The sequence below is a fragment of the Gossypium arboreum genome, chromosome 5, assembly GCF_025698485.1.
Source record: "Gossypium arboreum isolate Shixiya-1 chromosome 5, ASM2569848v2, whole genome shotgun sequence".
In the NCBI taxonomy this organism is placed as follows: Eukaryota; Viridiplantae; Streptophyta; class Magnoliopsida; order Malvales; family Malvaceae; genus Gossypium; species Gossypium arboreum.
The window spans coordinates 18,424,489-18,442,188 of record NC_069074.1 but is presented as its reverse complement, the minus strand read 5'-3'; the positions used below and the strand labels follow the sequence as shown (position 1 = coordinate 18,442,188).

The 17,700-nt window shown below is 36.3% G+C and overlaps 3 protein-coding genes and 1 pseudogene across 6 annotated transcripts; 2 read left to right on the top strand and 2 right to left on the bottom strand.

Moving 5' to 3' along the window:
• On the bottom strand, positions 1-2,253 carry LOC108450957 (subtilisin-like protease SBT3). The gene has a single exon (XM_017748715.1). It carries the CDS (start codon positions 2,251-2,253, stop codon positions 1-3), a length of 2,253 nt encoding a protein of 750 aa, XP_017604204.1.
• Positions 2,254-3,715: 1,462 nt separating this feature from the next.
• LOC108450956 (subtilisin-like protease SBT3) lies at positions 3,716-6,007 on the top strand. Its single transcript, XM_017748714.2, has one exon. The coding sequence runs from the start codon at positions 3,719-3,721 to the stop codon at positions 5,996-5,998; it is 2,280 nt and encodes a 759-aa protein (XP_017604203.1). The 5' UTR covers positions 3,716-3,718; the 3' UTR covers positions 5,999-6,007.
• Positions 6,008-7,115: 1,108 nt separating this feature from the next.
• LOC108450955 (subtilisin-like protease SBT3) lies at positions 7,116-8,505 on the top strand (annotated as a pseudogene).
• A 2,458-nt stretch (positions 8,506-10,963) lies between these two features.
• LOC108450144 (putative pentatricopeptide repeat-containing protein At1g26500) lies at positions 10,964-17,458 on the bottom strand. Of its 4 annotated transcripts, none has more exons than XM_017747636.2 (7): positions 17,097-17,458; positions 13,153-15,359; positions 12,752-13,032; positions 12,125-12,243; positions 11,834-11,915; positions 11,478-11,656; positions 10,964-11,375 (listed from the first exon to the last, which is right to left on the bottom strand). In XM_017747636.2, the coding sequence occupies exon 2, from the start codon at positions 15,155-15,157 to the stop codon at positions 13,646-13,648; it is 1,512 nt and encodes a 503-aa protein (XP_017603125.1). In that variant the 5' UTR covers positions 15,158-15,359; positions 17,097-17,458; the 3' UTR covers positions 10,964-11,375; positions 11,478-11,656; positions 11,834-11,915; positions 12,125-12,243; positions 12,752-13,032; positions 13,153-13,645. The 4 variants fall into 4 exon arrangements, 3 of the variants coding, with proteins under 3 accessions (XP_017603125.1, XP_017603126.1, XP_052884847.1); XM_017747637.2 differs by having other exon boundaries at positions 12,752-12,980; XM_053028887.1 differs by having other exon boundaries at positions 11,478-11,735; positions 12,752-15,359.
• Between the last annotated feature and the right edge of the window lie 242 nt (positions 17,459-17,700).

The following is a 17,700-nucleotide window of genomic DNA, read 5'->3' as shown; positions in this document are numbered from 1 at the left end:
TTAAGAATTCAGGACCACCACGGGGCTTGCAACAATGTGGTTATTTTGATCAATCCACTTCACATAACCATAGGCCACCGGAGGAGCTTTTCGATTCATCTGCACACTCGCAGCAAACTTTTGCTTCTGATATTTGCTTGTGAAGGTTAGAGTGGTAGGCTCTACTTTGATTGTCATTCCCTGGCTTGTTTCTGTAATCAGTTGGTAAACTGATTGGTCATCTCCTACGTTGGTTAGGACCCTGGTAAAGTTCTTTACGTTTGGAGAGTCTGCACTAAACATGGCAACAAAAGATGGGTAGTTTATGTCGGTTCCCTCTTGGCTGCAACTCCATTTGCTTTGTCTAAGAATAGCTTTCATCTCCGTGTCATTGTAGCCTAAGCCACATAAGAAATCAACATAACCTTGCCAATCTATGTCATAAATGAGTCCAGGATCCATGGCTTTGTTTGGATTGATATGACCTGCCCCATAATCTAGAGGAGTTCCAGATAAGCTAGTAAATTGGTTTGTTAAAGTAGTTCCATTATTGTCAACGGTATATGCTGTGGTCATCAAGGCTGATCGGATAGCTGCTGGGCTCCATTCAGGAAGAACAGCTTTAAGCAAAGCTGCCACTCCTGCAACATGAGGTGCTGACATTGATGTGCCAGATAAAAATGCATAATCTGAACCTAAATCATAGTTGCCAAATTGTTCAACTGAAACTATTGGTGGGATTGCAGCCAACACTTCGACCCCTGGAGCAATAATATCAGGCTTTAGAATATTTGGATTGACAGGGTCTGGTCCTCTAGAAGAGAAAAAAGCCACCTGTGGTGCTGGCTTTGTGCCAAAACTTGTGAGCACAAATCTCATAATTTTTACACTTGCGTCATCAGCTGCCTCTATGGCATACTTTCTGATCAAAGCACCTGAAGAAGATGGTAAAATCAGGCTGGGGATTTCGAGTTCATCTATATTATAAAGGGTCTCGTCTGCAATAAGTATTCCTGCAAGTGCTTCAACTCTTGCAAGCTCTCTCACTTGCTCAAAAATGGTATCACTGCCATTGTTATCACACATGACCACTTTTCCAAAGACTTCACTGACATTCAATGCCCCATCGCTACATGATTTTTCAAAATCACCTTTGCCATAGTACAAAAGTGTATCTACAACTAAAACCCGATCTGGGAACTTTGATTGTCCTTCGAGTGTTAGATCATTCCCTAAAGTCACCGTGGCAATGAAACTCCGATCAAGTGTCCCCGCGCCAACTGTTGTAATCCATGGCGCAGAATTGAATGTAGTATTAGGGGCGCCATCATTCCCAGCAGAGCAAACAACAAAAATCCCCTTCTCTATTGCTGAAAGAGAAGCGATGGCAATGACATCTTGGAAATAAGGTACATGATCAAAACCTAGAGACAATGACATAATGTCAACACCATCTGCAATTGCTTGATCCATAGCAGCAAGAACATCACTTTCTGCAATAAATCCTCCGGATGACACTTTGTACATAGCAACATGTGCACCTGGTGCAATGCCTCGAGCTACGCCATTTGCATATCCGAATTGACTTGCACCTGGTACATGGTTACCTGCAGCGGTTGATGATGTATGTGTTCCATGTCCTAAGAAGTCTCTTGGTGAATCATCTGGGGAGTCTGATTCATCAGCAGCTTGAATCCCTTTAATAAATACTTGCGCACCAATGAGTTTCCTATTGCATGGAAAAGGATTAGTTGTGCTATTCTGGCACTTTCCCTTCCACCTTGTAGGAATTGGTGGCATTCCTTTTTCGTTGAAGCTTTCACTCTCAGGCCAAACTCCTGAGTCAATCATTCCTATGATCACACCTTCACCATACGATGACGCATTCCACAGTCCAGAAGAATGCCTTAATCCCATGAATTGAGGGGAGTGCGTGGTGAACAGTTTGCCAATTTTCTCCTCGTGTGTGGCAATATGAGCTGGAGATTTCTTGAGTTTTGACACTTGAGATGGTGTCAGCCTAGCACTGAACCCGTTCATGACATGGTTATAAGAGTAAAGCAACATCTCTTTGCCGTGAACCGGTTTTGACAACGATTTCAAGATGGTTTGGTGCCAAGTTTCATGGGTCAAGAAAGATGAAGGTTTAAGTGAATGGTCCAAATGGACAATGTATGTCTTGTATTCTTCAGGTTTCGACAATACATTGTTGATTCCAAACAACAAAGCCAGTAGAAAAGATAAAATGGAGATGTAGTAATTGCAGACACTCATCTTTCGAGTCTTGCTGGACTAATAGCTAGACTAGGAAGATTTAGCTTGATGATCGTTTATCATTCCCACATACATATATGTGTGTGTGTGAGAGAGAGAGAGAGAGTCATAAATGAAACAAAAGACGACATGAACTTCATAACATTAAATCCGACTTGGTTTTGGGTTCGATTTCTTTTATGTTGTGCTCATGAATGTTAGCTTACGAGGCCGGTAGAATTTTTGTTTGGATCTCCTGTCATTATCCCAGTTTTTTGTTGGTTTTGGCTCCATGTTCGATTTCTTTTATGTCGATTTCTCCTAAGTTTTCCTCATGAATGTTAACTTCCACCTTGTACGAGGCCGGTAGAGTTTTTTGTTTGGCTTTTGTGTCATTTTCTCAGTTCTTGCTGGTTATTGTTATTAGTGTCTTAATTTTGTGTTCCAATTCCTATGTCTCTCAATGATAAAATGCAATTTGGATATTCATTTATCCCAATGAACAACAAGATATGATAAAATAATACCTTCATATTCAATCCACTAAACGAAAACGTCGTAAGCTTCTTGGCTATAATATTTCATATTGATGGGTTTTTTTTATGCCAATTCAAACAGTTCACTCATAATTTGCTTGTGAAAAAATAGAATGCTATCTTTGGGGAGGTAGATCCGTAGGTAGGGATCAATGGCTTCCAAAGACTTTTAAATTATGATGGCCAAGTATTTTTCTTATTGAATTTCATTTCTTGTAAAATAATAAATGGAATGTAATTTTGTGAAGGGTTAATATAATATAATTTTTGGCTCAGTAATTAGGTCTATTTTAGTATTTATATATATATATTTTTTGTTTTATTTTGGTCATTGAACTTGGTAACTAAATCCATTTTTATACCTAAATTTGAATTATGTCAAGATTTGATGATACGACTAGTGTTACCGGAACAGAACTAGGTTGGATGGACTAAGAACTAATCGATATATTAGTCCGGATAAAAAGATTGAACCGATTGACTCAGAAACTGTTTGAAATTGGTAAATATTAAAAAATGAGTCAAAATTTTACAATTAAACAAGTTGAATCAGTTTAATAATTTTTTATACTTTATATCTTAATGCTTTTTATGAATTTTTAATTATTATTGGTCCAATTGTTAAAGGGTTGAATCAAGAATTAGTGGTTTAATTTCTTGAACCACCAATTTAAATTATTAAAACACTTCTACAATTTTCAAAGTTCAAAGTGCAAAGATAAAAATGGATATAATTATATCAAAACCTAATTATTAAGTTTAATCTTTTTAGAATTCGTGGGAAAAAGAAAAAATAAAGTGAAGCAAACAATGTACTGAGCCTTGTCTGTCTACACTTTTATTTTTGTGTTTGTTCGTCAGTTTTAGGACTGGGTGGGTTTCATCTGGGTCAGATATTCACTTCGATATATAAATAAGGCAGAGCATACTTTTAGGTTGTCAGATCAAAAATGGGTCATCTGAACTATCTGCATTCCCTGTTTTTGACATCTCTTTTGTTCACTCTGCGTATTCATGCAGCATCAGTAAATACATATATTGTCCACATGGACAAGTCCTTCATGCCCAAAGTCTTTGCAAGTCATCATAGCTGGTACTCCTCCATTATTGATTCTCTAAAATCAACAAACATTCCTCAATCCTCACCCTCTCTCATCTACTCTTATGATAGTGGAGCTCATGGTTTTAGTGCTGTTCTATCGGGTAATGAACTAGAAACACTGAAAAAGTCTCCAGGATTTGTCTCGGCTTATCTTGACAGGACAGTCACTGTCGACACAACTCATACACCTGAATTCTTGTCCCTCAACACTTACTCCGGGCTATGGCCTGCTTCAAACTACGGTGAAGGTACCATCATTGGCGTTATTGACACTGGCGTTTGGCCGGAGAGTGAGAGCTACAAAGATGATGGCATGAGCCCAGTTCCATCCAAGTGGAAAGGCAAATGCGAGGAAGGGCAGGAATTCAATTCCTCCATGTGTAACTCCAAGTTAATTGGAGCTAAGTACTTCAACAAGGGTGTGATTGCAGCAAATCCTGGAATTAACATAAGCATGAATTCTGCTAGAGACACTGCTGGTCATGGAACGCATACTTCCTCCACTGCAGGCGGGAACTATGTCGATGGAGTGTCATTTTTTGGTTACGCTAAAGGCACGGCAAGAGGTATTGCCCCGCGCTCCAAGGTGGCTATGTACAAGGTCCTGTGGGACGAGGGACGCTACTCATCTGATGTTCTAGCTGGTATGGACGAGGCTATTGATGATGGCGTTGATGTGATATCAATATCTATGGGGTTCGACGGAGTGCCATTGTATGAGGATCCTATTGCTATTGCCTCATTTGCTGCCATGGAGAAGGGTGTGATAGTCTCATCATCGGCAGGAAATTGGGGGCCAGCTTTAGGGAGCTTGCACAATGGAATTCCATGGGTCATGACAGTTGCAGCTGGCACAATAGATCGTTCTTTTACCGGAATTGTGTCTCTAGGAGATGGGGAAACCATCACAGGACGGACCTTGTTTCCAGCTAGTGCTTTAGTTCGAGACTTTGCTTTGATTTTCAATAAAACCTTCTCAGCTTGCGATTCAAGCGTATTGTTATCCAACATCCCCCGTGGGATCATCATATGTGACAATATCGGTTCTTTATACACCCAAGTAAGGGAAATCGCCGTGTCAAGGGTGCAAGCAGCAATATTTATTTCAGACGAACCTGAATTATTCGATATGCCTTGCCCTGGGGTTGTAATAAGCACTGAGGATTCACATGCTCTTATCAAATATGTCGCAAGTAATAAGGATGCTACAGCTAGCATCAAGTTTCAAGAGACCATTTTAGGGACGAAGCCTGCACCAGCCGTAGCCTCTTACACTTCGAGAGGTCCATCACCAAGCTATCCTGGCATCTTAAAACCAGATATAATGGCACCCGGTTCTGTTGTTTTGGCGGCTTATATTCCAAACAATTATGCAGCAAAAATAGGGGATTACATATTCTTATCTAGTAACTTCACTATGCTCTCCGGAACTTCCATGGCTTGTCCGCATGCTTCTGGTGTAGCCGCACTCTTAAAAGGTGCACACCCTGAGTGGAGTGCAGCTGCTATAAGGTCAGCCTTGGTGACTACTGCAAATCCATTAGACAACACTATGAAACCAATCAGGGACAATGGTGATGTTAATCTGACTTTTGCTTCACCTTTAGCAATGGGAGCAGGCCAAATCGATCCAAATCAAGCACTGGATCCGGGTTTGATCTACGATGCAACCCCACAGGACTACGTCAACCTTATGTGCACCATGAATTTCACGCAGAAACAAATCATGACCATCACAAGATCCAAGAGCTACGATTGTTCAAATCCATCTTCTGATCTTAACTACCCATCATTTATTGCTTTATACGATCCTAATGTGCCGAAAACTAGTGTCAAAATATTCAACAGGACAGTGACAAATGTGGGAGAAGGTTCTGCAACTTACAAGGTTGAGATAGTGCAGCCCGAGGATTCAATCATTGCTGTTTCGCCAGAGACATTGGTGTTTGGAAAAACATATGAGAAGCAAAGCTTCAGAGTAAGTATAAAATACAGAAGTAACAAGACGGGGAAAGTTTCATTTGGTGAACTTGTTTGGATTGAAGCAAATGGAAAACACAAAGTGAGGAGTCCTGTTGTGGTGTCACCTGTTGTAAGCTCCGGGGAGCTAGGTTTCTTAGGGGCTTGATTGCTAACATCTATGTCTAATTAGAATAAAAATAATAATAATAATTTTTTTTACCTCAAACTTAACATACATTGTCTTTATAAATAGAACATGAAACATGGTAATTAAATTATTAAATTTTATATTATAAAATAAATTACGAAAAGATGTAAAATAATATTAAAATATTACTATCTACATTCATAATTATTTGAGTAAACGTGTAGATAACTTATAACTATTGTGTTATTTTTTTATTTTATTTCTCATCCCAAAATTGAATATTATCGAAGAATTTAAATTGTACTTAATGAAATACTATTAATATTTTTGTCTTAGAAATGTAAAAATAAAAATAAAATATTTTAAGGTCTTCCTATAAGTTTGTCATGTTTATATCATTTTTTTATGATATATCATATTCTAAATAAGTTATTATAATAATTCAATTTATAGAATAAATTAAATTGCGTCTATGTTGTGTGTTAATTTATATATTATTTTACATTATATGTGGCAGTGATTACTTAAAGAAAAATAACATGTTTGTACATATCCACATTACTCTTTTATATGTTTATAATATTATGAATTTATTTAAATTTATACACATTAATAATTAATTTTATACAAATTTAACACATTTGTGTATTATTTTTTGTGTAATTTCATGATATAATTAAATTTCATAATTTTTTTTGTCGAGTCTTAATTTATTCTATATTTGGAATATAATCATTTTATTAAATTATTATATTATTGAAGCGACCTATGAACGGTTAATTAATGTCTGATTTAATACCATCACTTCTCTATGTGTTTGCAAAACTTCCTTTCGATCTTTCAGCTGGACAAATCCATTTGATGATGATAAATTAATATATCTTATATATCTTGAACGATATAGAATTTGTAGGGTGAGTTAACACATAAACTGTATTCATATATAGAAGAAAAATATGTGGGTAGTGAAGACTTTAGAGGTCTTTTGATATATAGGTATCCATTTACATAAGTTTGAAAAACTTTTATAATAAACCTCATGTTCACTCACCTCCCAAATCCCTATATAAGCTTAACAAATTCGCAACGATTAATCCTCAGAAAGCTATCGGTTGCCATATTCCAATTCTCTACCATGGCTACTGATCACAACGAACTTCTGTGCTTTTGGCTTTCTTTTAGCATTTCATTTATCTTTATCAAACTAGCACAAGCTGATAATTATATTGTACAAATGGACCTATCAGCCATGCCCAAAGTTGGAAGAGCTGGTACGTAACCACCCTTGCAACTTCATCTGCCAACTTGGAAGCTAAAACCAGTGTAACAATCCCCTCTTCTAAACTTATCTATAGTTATAACCACGTTATTCAAGGTTTTAGTGCTTGTCTTACACCGGCAGAGCTTGAGGCCTTGAAAAGCACTCCAGGGTATGTTTCTTCTATCAAAGATAGAAGTGTCAAAGTTGATACCACTCACTCTTTCAAATTTCTTGGCCTGAATTCCAATACAGGTGCCTGGCCGGTGTCAAATTTTGGCAAAGATATCATTATTGGGGTGATTGATACTGGGTCTGGCCTGAAAACAAAAGCTTTAATAAAGATGGAATGACTGATGTTCCCCTGAGGTGGAGAGGGGAATGCGAAAGTGGCACCCAATTCAATTCCTCAATGTGCAACAAAGAGCTCATCGGTGCGCGGTTTTTCAATAAAGGTGTGGTGGCGCACAATCCTAATGTCACCATCTCAATGACTTCTCCACGCGACACAGTGGGACACGGGACCCACACTTCAACAACTGCTACGGGAAATTATGTGAAAGATGCATCCTACTTTGGCTATGCCATGGGAACTGCCAGAGGAATGGCCCTAGGGGCTCGAGTGGCCATGTATAGAGCCCTCTGGTTAGAAGGAGTTTAAGCTACTGATATCATTGTTGCAATTGATGAAGCAATTACTAATAGTGTTGATGTTCTTTCCATGTCATTTGGCTTGCATGAGCTTGAGTTGTATGACCCTATCGCAATAGCCACATTTGCCGCCATAGAGAAAAACATTTTCGTTTCAACATCAGACGGAAATGGCCTAATGGAGGGCCACAAATGAAAACTCTACCCAATGGCACGCCTTGGGTTCTAACTGTCGCCGCCGGTACCATGGACCGAGACTTTGGTGCTACTTTAAGTCTTGGAAACAAAGATAAGGTTGATGGTGTGGCTCTTTTTCCAGGAAATTTCTCGTCAAGCCAATTCCCTATTGTTTTCATGGACGCATGTGATGAAATGAGTGTACTGAAGAAGCTTGGGAAAAAGATAGTTGTGTGCCAGGATCCGGGCGGGAAAAAAAATAAATTTCCTTGTTTCTATGGTTTTCCTATTGGGTTGATTTGCAGCTTCACCACGAGATCTCCTGGTCCAGGCAGCTTGTACAAAGGACCTTAAAAGTAAATGTCAAACAAATTAATTTACTTGCCCTTTTGCTTCCTTCAACAAATTTGGTCGGCATCAAAGTGTAAATTGTCCACAAAATATGTGCAACAGGAAATCATAACTTGCAATCATAGAACAAATCAAAGCAAGCACCTTTCCAACTACTCAACATGAAAGCTAAAATCAGAACAATTTGGGATCCCTAAAGTGTTAAACAGTACTCTGATCCCTTTGGTTTAGAAAGAGTGACTATTATCATTCGGATGCATTCTGCTTTACACAGAGGACAAATTATGCATATGAGTTCACACATATTTTGATGATCATTGATCACACTATGCAAACCCATCCCCATGGAACATCTAGAACAATGATGAGAGGAAATTTTTAATTCTCCAGATTGAAACAAAAGTTCAAAAAAGTTATTTTGGACTTTGCTAGTAAAATTTATCAACTGACTGTTAACTGCCCCCTAAGAACAAGCTGGTAAACAATGAAACAAACCACAAGGGAAAATGTTATCTCATCTCAACCATCAAAACAGAAGCACCATGGTATTATTTTACTCCGGAGTATGAAACTTAAGATTTTATCAGCTTTTCATCAGAAACAATGTGTAATACCCATCATTTGCTTCGAGATAAATCTCCACAATGCAAAAAATGCTTCTTAAAATTCTCAATCCCTAGGCATACTCGATACAAACAATAATGTTGCTATTTCAAAATTTATGACAATTGGATTGGCATGGTATATATCTCATATTCTATATAGAAACGAGATTATTCCTTCCAAACCTGCAAACTCTTATCAAGTTCATAAGATATCACTGAGTTTCAATTAGAAAAGCATTACAAAAGGTCATTACCACAAAGGACAAGCTTATAAAATTGTCATACAAACATCACCTTGTGGAGCAATCCAGCAAGCAAACTGGAATTAGTAAACCAAAAAATGGAAATCATTGAGACAATATTATATTAAAATTTTGACGAATCAAATTATGTTTTTCGTAAGTCAGTTCCAACCAATTATGGTACAGTAACATTTTTCGGACTCTTGAACACCTTATATAACCATATTCATCTGCTAAACACTGTGATTTCCTGACAAGCCTCAGTTGCTGAACAGAGATGACAATTAAAAATAAGACACGGAGAAACACTCTTATTTCCTTTTTAAAATCAGAAATTTGAATCTGTACACCTAAAATGCTTCCCCTATCGAAGCTGATTCCTATATAAATAAATTGATTACAAAAACACAACCACCATGCTGTCTATGGGAACTATTCTAGATGGTTTGGCCCTTAGCAAAAACACAATCCACATCCTAGGAGGCTAGTGTTGAGATGGGAAAAGCCATCCACTCTACTGGATAATAACTGTACTATGATAAATACTTCCCCTCATGAGGTGCCTTTTCTCAAAGGAAAAATCCTTAATATAATTATTATTATATGAATTAAAAATCATAATATATAATATTACAAAATAATATATAATCTATTTTATTATTTTTAAACTGCAATACATATTTAATGTATTAAAATATTATTAGTGAAACAAATAATTTAATTATTCTACAAAAAATAAAATATTACAAGTAATAAATTCATATCCAAACATAATATTCATATATTAACAAAAATTACATGATTTCATTAGTTTATATGTCATAATTCATATGTTATAAAATTTTACAACCTCAAAAGTTTGAGATTCAATTTATTAAACTGAATTTGGTTTATAAGCTCATTCTTTGATTGTTATATAATTGTTATTACTTGTGCTTTTTTTTGTTTATTTATAATATAAGTAGTAATATTTTTGTTTGATTATTTTATAAGTAAAAAATGTTTCATTTTCAAAAACATGCCCCAAAAAATTCATTTAATTTAAATGAATATAATTTACTTTAATAAGCGAATGCGGATACAATTTTAATTTTTTTAACAAATACATATTAATAACTTGATAAATAAATAAACAAACATGATCAAAAATTTACCTGTTCTAATGGGGGTTACGTACCATATATTTGTCCAATTTGATTGGATTCAAGTTGTTATTTAACCATCAAAAATTAATTTTATTTAATAATATGTTCACAATTCAGAATTATCTTGCACAGAAACGGAAGGGTTTTCTAAAAGATTTATTTACTCCGATTTCTAGACTTATCCAATCCTTCAACTTCAAAATCAGCAACTGAGTAAACATGATCAACCACGATTTCGTACAAAAATAATAGCAAACTCCAATACAACCATGACAAAACAAAAAAAAAAAAAGAATAAAAATGATTTGCAAACGATTAGTTTGTTCAACTTTCCAGTTTTATGATCGAACCACAAATTTTGGGTTCCACCAAATTGATGCATGTGGTTAAACATAAGAGATTGGGCAAAAGAAAAATATCATGCCAAATACACTAAGATAAGCAAAGAACCTAAACCTCACATGGAATAAACAAAGAAAATTTTAAAATCATTCACAGCACATACCATCAAACATGTGTTTTGGGACAGTGAAGTTTCAGCATCAGCTGCAGAATTTATATAATAAAAAGGACTGATACCTCGGATTTTATTATGGCAAGTGCCAAGCAAAGATTATACTTTTATAGAATGTAACTCACAAGATGTAAAAAATACTTCAAACAACAATACTCGAATAAAGAAGACTATAATTTGAAACAAGATGAAGGGCATCATAACCGAAACAAGCACATGATTAACTTCATCCACAAAAATATCCAGTAATTAAGTGTCAAGCAACAATAGCCTAAGCAGCTACATGAAAATAGAAACTACAAATATTTAAAAGCATCTAATGTAATAAATGACATTTCTCATGTAATGTTCCCATAAAACTTTTACTAAAATAGATGGATTCCTCAAAACAACCTCATAGCCAACTTAAGCCAAAGCTGCTGCAACCTTCTTCCTCGGTGCTGCTTCAGTACCTAGTATCATGATCCAACACAAATATTTAGCAAAATGAAAGGGGAAAAAGCCCTTAAACTAGAACAGAATAAGTTTATATAATGAAATTAGCAATTTCATACCTTCTCTGAAACCAGTCTTGAACCTACGAGGACCGTGGCGAAGATACCTCATCCTACCAGTTCCAGTGGTCTTTCTTCGGATTGCCTTAGTAGTAGAACAAGTTGCAATGACAGTTCAATAAAGGATCAACCACAAAATGAAGCTTCCTCTTCTCCGAATATATCATCAGATAGCAGGCCTACAATATCTAACTGCATTAATATCGCTTTATTCCTTATTTCTTTCTTGGTAGGCAATGCATACGCAAGTTAAAACATCTGAGCAATTAGTGACAATCAGAGGCAAGCAGCAAGTAAAATCCAACATCATTCAGTAGAACAAGACAAAGATTACTCAAATCAGAGTAGGAAATTACCCTAATCATCAGAAGAACCAGATTGCTCAACCATCTTAGTACATTTTCCAGCCTTTTTAAGCCGCTTAAACATTTCAGTTTCCTGAGTAAATTTTCATCCAACAAAACCATTAGGGAAAATCATTGATATTGTAACCTCAGCAGCTCATATCAAATGTCAAACATAGGAATTTTTCTTAAGAATGCTAGAACTATCTTACAATGATTAGTAATACAAATGATAGCAACGAATAAAATTAAGTGTATGCTGAGAAAGACTAAAATTCAGAAAGACTAAAAACAGATTAATACCTTGATAAATATGTTTGCAGTGCCACTCTTACGAAGACTAGGATCTCGCTGAGAATACATGATGCGAATAGGCTTGTTATACAGTGGAGTGAAATTAAGTAGATTCAATGCCCTAGCCGCTGTAGACAGGAAGAACAAAAGCGCACTGGTAATTAATTGAATAATTCAAAAGAATGAAATTATAATTATCTAAAACACCAACTTGTCCTTTCAAAAACAGAAACATGAACTTGAAAGAAATGAATCATAAAAAGTTAATTTCTAACATACAATTTCGCTCAGCTCTTGGGGAGTTGCAAACATGCATTCTATATCTAAAGACTACATGCATTATGAGAAGTTCCAAGGCAAAACTAACAATTAACCATTTTTACATTTCCAAGAAACATTAACAATTAACCATCAGCAAGAAATACCTAGATACTATAATACACTTAAACTTTGCAATTAAATTAGATTACAAAGTAATTACCAATAATGTTATACAATTATAGTAATTGCAATAATATCTTTCAATAACTACATCCCCATTCCAAAAGAACTCACAGTCGAGATGACTATCAAACATCTTTCAATTGTTGATTATTTAATAAAGAAGAAGTTTTTAAAGTTAAGTAGAAGTCTAACCACTACGAGGATTGTTATAGTTGACATAGCCGTAGCCGATAGAACGACCAGTAGCCAAGTCCCGACAAACTCTTACTGAGGCGACCTGAGCCACCTGGCTAAACGTTTGGATGAGTTGCTCATCGGTAACGGAAGCATCAGGATCCCCGACATAGAGTGAAGTCAGCATAAACTGCGGTCCCCCAGGTCTGGGAGCAATGCCGTTTGGCCCGGAAACTGGCGCCAAATACTGAACATGAATTTGCGCCATTAAAAGAACCCTAATCCAACTCTTTTAGATCCTTGTTTTTTATTTTTCAGTTTTTACAAAAGTTCGAAAAAAAAAGAGGTAAAATAAAACCAGTAATACAAACATAGTTGAAATTATAAACAAAGAAGAGGAAGAAAATAGGGGAACTTACAGAGGTTCTCACAAGGGAAAGGAGGCAGCTTTGTGGAGGCGGGGAACGAGTCGGATATGAATCGACGGTTCTCAATGACAGAATCGACGGAGGCACCACTTTTACAACAACGACAACGAACAATGGGTGAACAAACACAAGGTAAAATTGTCTTTGGGGGGGGGGGGGGAATTTTGCTATTACGTCTGTTGTTGAATAGGTTATTCTTAGCCCCCTTCACCGAATGATGATTTGGTAAATCAGATGAATAGAAGAGGAATAGCCATTCGCCGAATGAAGAAAACGGTGAAGCAAACTATGGCTTAACTGTTCATCTAAGAATAAGGAGGGAATGGCTATTCCATTCCCTCCAACCAAACGCGGCCTAAGTCTTTGCTTCAAAGTTTGATGACACTTGCAGGTCCAACATACACAAGGACAATATGTTGTAGTCTTGTACCATAATTGGGTTTCAATATAATTAGCAACTTCAAACAAAAGGTATGTACTTAGGCTACAACTTTTCAGTTTTTCTCCTCCTATCCCTAGTGGCCATTTTCTGCCCATATCTCTCCAATATATCAGCCAAATCAAATAACCCCACTTCCCTTAATTTCTTGCCCACCTCCTCGAACATCATTACACCTTCCTCATTTGAGTAGAAATGTAAAAATTTATTGTAATCAAATCTAGGCACTTCCATTCCTCTTTTCATTGTTCTCTCCACATATTTGGTAGCCTCTACTGTCTTTCCAGCCTTAATCAAGCCCCCAACAAATATTGAGTCAAAATTCACCAATGGATCATGTCCTTTCCTCCCTTTCTTCCCCAGATGACCTTGCAGTAACATGATATATGTATGCATTAAAGGCTCACACCCTCTCTTTATCATCTCTCTAAACACTTGTGTTGCTTCACTTGCCTTCCTCAACCTCAAAAGCCCCTTTATTAGTCCGTGGTAAATGCTGATATCCGGATTCTCAATTCCTTCCACAATCTTATAAGCCTCTCTAATCCTCCCTCTTGCTAAAAGCCCGTAAATAATCGAAGCCAAGGTCAAATTATCAGCTTGGATCCCTCTTTGGCACATTTCCTCAAACATCCCATTAGCTTGCTCGATCTTGCCTCTCTTACACATCCACTTGATCACAAGCCTAAAACTTGAAAGCCCCAAATCATGCATTCTCTTAACTCTCATCATTTGGAAAACCTTCATTGCTTCGTCATATTTATTAGTCTTAAAAAGTGCCTCCATCATCGTCTCCACAACCTCAACATTAGGCTCAAACCCTTCATCCACCATCAGATTCCAAATTTTTGAGGCCTCAATCAAATTACCCACATCACAAAACCCCCATATCAACCACTTATAAGTAACCCCATTTGGCTCAACACATTCTTTCAACTTGAAAGTAACAAACTTTGCCTCTTCCACAAGCTTATCCTTGCATAAACTTTCCACCACTGTATTTAAAGTCTCCAACTTGTATCCGACCCCAAACCCATTCATCAAATGGAAAAAACCCACACATTTCTTCAACTCCCTAGCTAATGCTAGGGTCTTTAAAGCTATCCTAAAGGTCTTATCATTGACCAACCCAAGTTTTCCCATCTCCTGACAAGTTTCCCAAAAAAGGTCAATGTTTTTGGATTTTCCAATGACATCCAACATTTTATTGAAGGTGACGGAGTTGTGAGTGAAGTGAGGGACTTTTTGGGTGTAGAGGAAGAATCGGTAGATGGGGCGCCAGGAGTATGGGAAAGTGTTGCAAACTTGAAGGAAGAATTCAGGGTTGAAAGAAGGATTGTAAGAAGAGAGGGATGAGTAGAGGCGTGAGTCAGGTGAGTTTTGCTGTTGGTAGAGGATGGTACAGACTTTCAGAAGAGTGGGTTGGTTGATTGGAGTTATGGGATTGAGACAGTTAGATGGGTTGCTGAGTTGATTTTGAGTTGACTCGGTGGCTATGAGACAGAGGTGAGGATCAGACAAGGGTTTAAGCAGGGTTTTTAATCTTCTTATCAACATTTTTTTAGTAAAGAAGAACTAGGTTTGATTTGAGTTCTTCCATCCGAGAAAACAAAATCAGAAAAAGAAATTTAAATTGAAAGTCCAATACATTTTTCAGGCTCGGAAAAAAATAAATTTCCTTGTTTCTATGGTTTTCCTATTGGGTTGATTTGCAGCTTCACCACGAGATCTCCTGGTCCAGGCAGCTTGTACAAAGGACCTTAAAAGTAAATGTCAAACAAATTAATTTACTTGCCCTTTTGCTTCCTTCAACAAATTTGGTCAGCATCAAAGTGTAAATTGTCCACAAAATATGTGCAACAGGAAATCATAACTTGCAATCATAGAACAAATCAAAGCAAGCACCTTTCCAACTACTCAACATGAAAACTAAAATCAGAACAATTTGGGATCCCTAAAGTGTTAAACAGTACTCTGATCCCTTTGGTTTAGAAAGAGTGACTATTATCATTCGGGTGCATTCTGCTTTACACAGAGGACAAATTATGCATATGAGTTCACACATATTTTGATGATCATTGATCATACTATGCAAACCCATCCCCATGGAACATCTAGAACAATGATGAGAGGAAATTTTTAATTCTCCAGATTGAAACAAAAGTTCAAAAAAGTTATTTGGACTTTGCTAGTAAAATTTATCAACTGACTGTTAACTGCCCCCTAAGAACAAGCTGGTAAACAATGAAACAAACCACAAGGGAAAATGTTATCTCATCTCAACCATCAAAACAGAAGCACCAAGGTATTATTTTACTCCGGAGTATGAAACTTAAGATTTTATCCGCTTTTCATCAGAAACAATGTGTAATACCCATCATTTGCTTCGAGATAAATCTCCACAATGCAAAAAATGCTTCTTAAAATTCTCAATCCCTAGGCATACTCGATACAAACATTAATGTTGCCATTTCAAAATTTATGACAATTTGATTGGCATGGTATATATCTCATATTCTATATAGAAACGAGATTATTCCTTCCAAACCTGCAAACTCTTATCAAGTTCATAAGATATCACTGAGTTTCAATTAGAAAAGCATTACAAGAGGTCATTACCACAATGGAAAAGCTTATAAAATTGTCATACAAACATCACCTTGTGGAGCAATCCAGCAAGCAAACTGGAATTAGTAAACCACAAAATGGAAATCATTGAGACAATATTATATTAAAATTTTGACGAATCAAATTATGTTTTTAGTGTCAGTTCCAACCAATTATAGTACAGTAACATTTTTCAGACTCTTGAACACCTTATATAACCATATTCAACTGCTAAACACTTTGATTTCCTGACAAGCCTCAGTTGCTGAACAGAGATGACAATTAAAAATAAGACACGGAGAGACACTCTTATTTCCTTTTTAAAATCAGAAATTTGAATCTGTACACCTAAAATGCTTCCCCCATCGAAGCTGATTCCTATATAAATAATTTGATTACAAAAACACAACAACCATGCTGTCTATGAGAACTATTCTACATGGTTTGGCCCTTAGCAAAAACACAATCCACATCCTAGGAGGCTAGTGTTGAGATGGGAAAAGCCATCCACTCTACTAGACAATAACTGTACTATGATAAATACTTCCCCTCATGAGGTGCCTTTTCTCAAAGGAAAAAACCGTGAGAACGGTCTTCACCTTCGAAGCAGACAATATCTCATCACAGGCACAGTCCCCGCAATCCTTGTATTAACAGTCATTAATCAAGCATGCTTATTCAGATACAACATGAAAGGCAATTGCAATCAAGTAAAATTACATCTTTCTAAGTTTATCGTTAATCACTAACCAAATTTCTTCCAGCTAAGCTTCACATGCCTAAAAACACTTAATAAGAGCATTATTAAACATAAAAAAGACAAATTATTTCATCCAAATGCCTTTCCCAGGAACCGTACACAATTTAAATAAATAAATAAAAAGAATACCTTGTCCAGAGAGGAAGCTGGAAAGAGTGTGAATCAGTTAACGGAGATGTAGATACTGGGAAACGAAGAGACACATGACAGTGAGGTGAGTTTGTTGAAGCGTTCGTCCGAGTGAGTCGAGGGACCGCGTTGGTAAAGCTGAAGAAGATTATGGTTATAGATGTATTTCAGGAATTAAAAACTACGGGTTCTTCTTCCTTGAGCCACCCGAGTCCGACTATGGATCAACAATTGGGTTTACTTCTAGGGAAGGTCCGGCTTATGGTTCTTTTGATATCTATTGTCTCTGTATTTCGTTTCGGGTAAACATCTTTGGTCCAACTTAACTTATAATTTTAGATTAAAAAACACCATAACATTGAGTTTTTCTAATTAGATTTAATAAAACATTTATTTTATTCAAACTAATTATGAGATGATACTATGATTATATTTTTATTTTTATTCAAACTCATCTTCAACAATTTATTTTTAAATTTCATGAAAAACATTTGATAAAAATTTAAGTATTCAGTTCTGCCATATTGTTCTAAATTTTAAAGTGTTTTCATCAACCAATAAAAATCTCAAAAAATTAAATTAGAAATTAAGATATTATTCAGAA

What these genes read in the sequence shown, in the direction of transcription:
- LOC108450144 (XM_053028887.1), bottom strand. Translation starts at nt 15,157, where the DNA reads ATGTTGATAAGAAGATTAAAAACCCTGCTTAAACCCTTGTCTGATCCT.
- LOC108450957 (XM_017748715.1), bottom strand. Translation starts at nt 2,253, where the DNA reads ATGAGTGTCTGCAATTACTACATCTCCATTTTATCTTTTCTACTGGCT.
- LOC108450956 (XM_017748714.2), top strand. Translation starts at nt 3,719, where the DNA reads ATGGGTCATCTGAACTATCTGCATTCCCTGTTTTTGACATCTCTTTTG.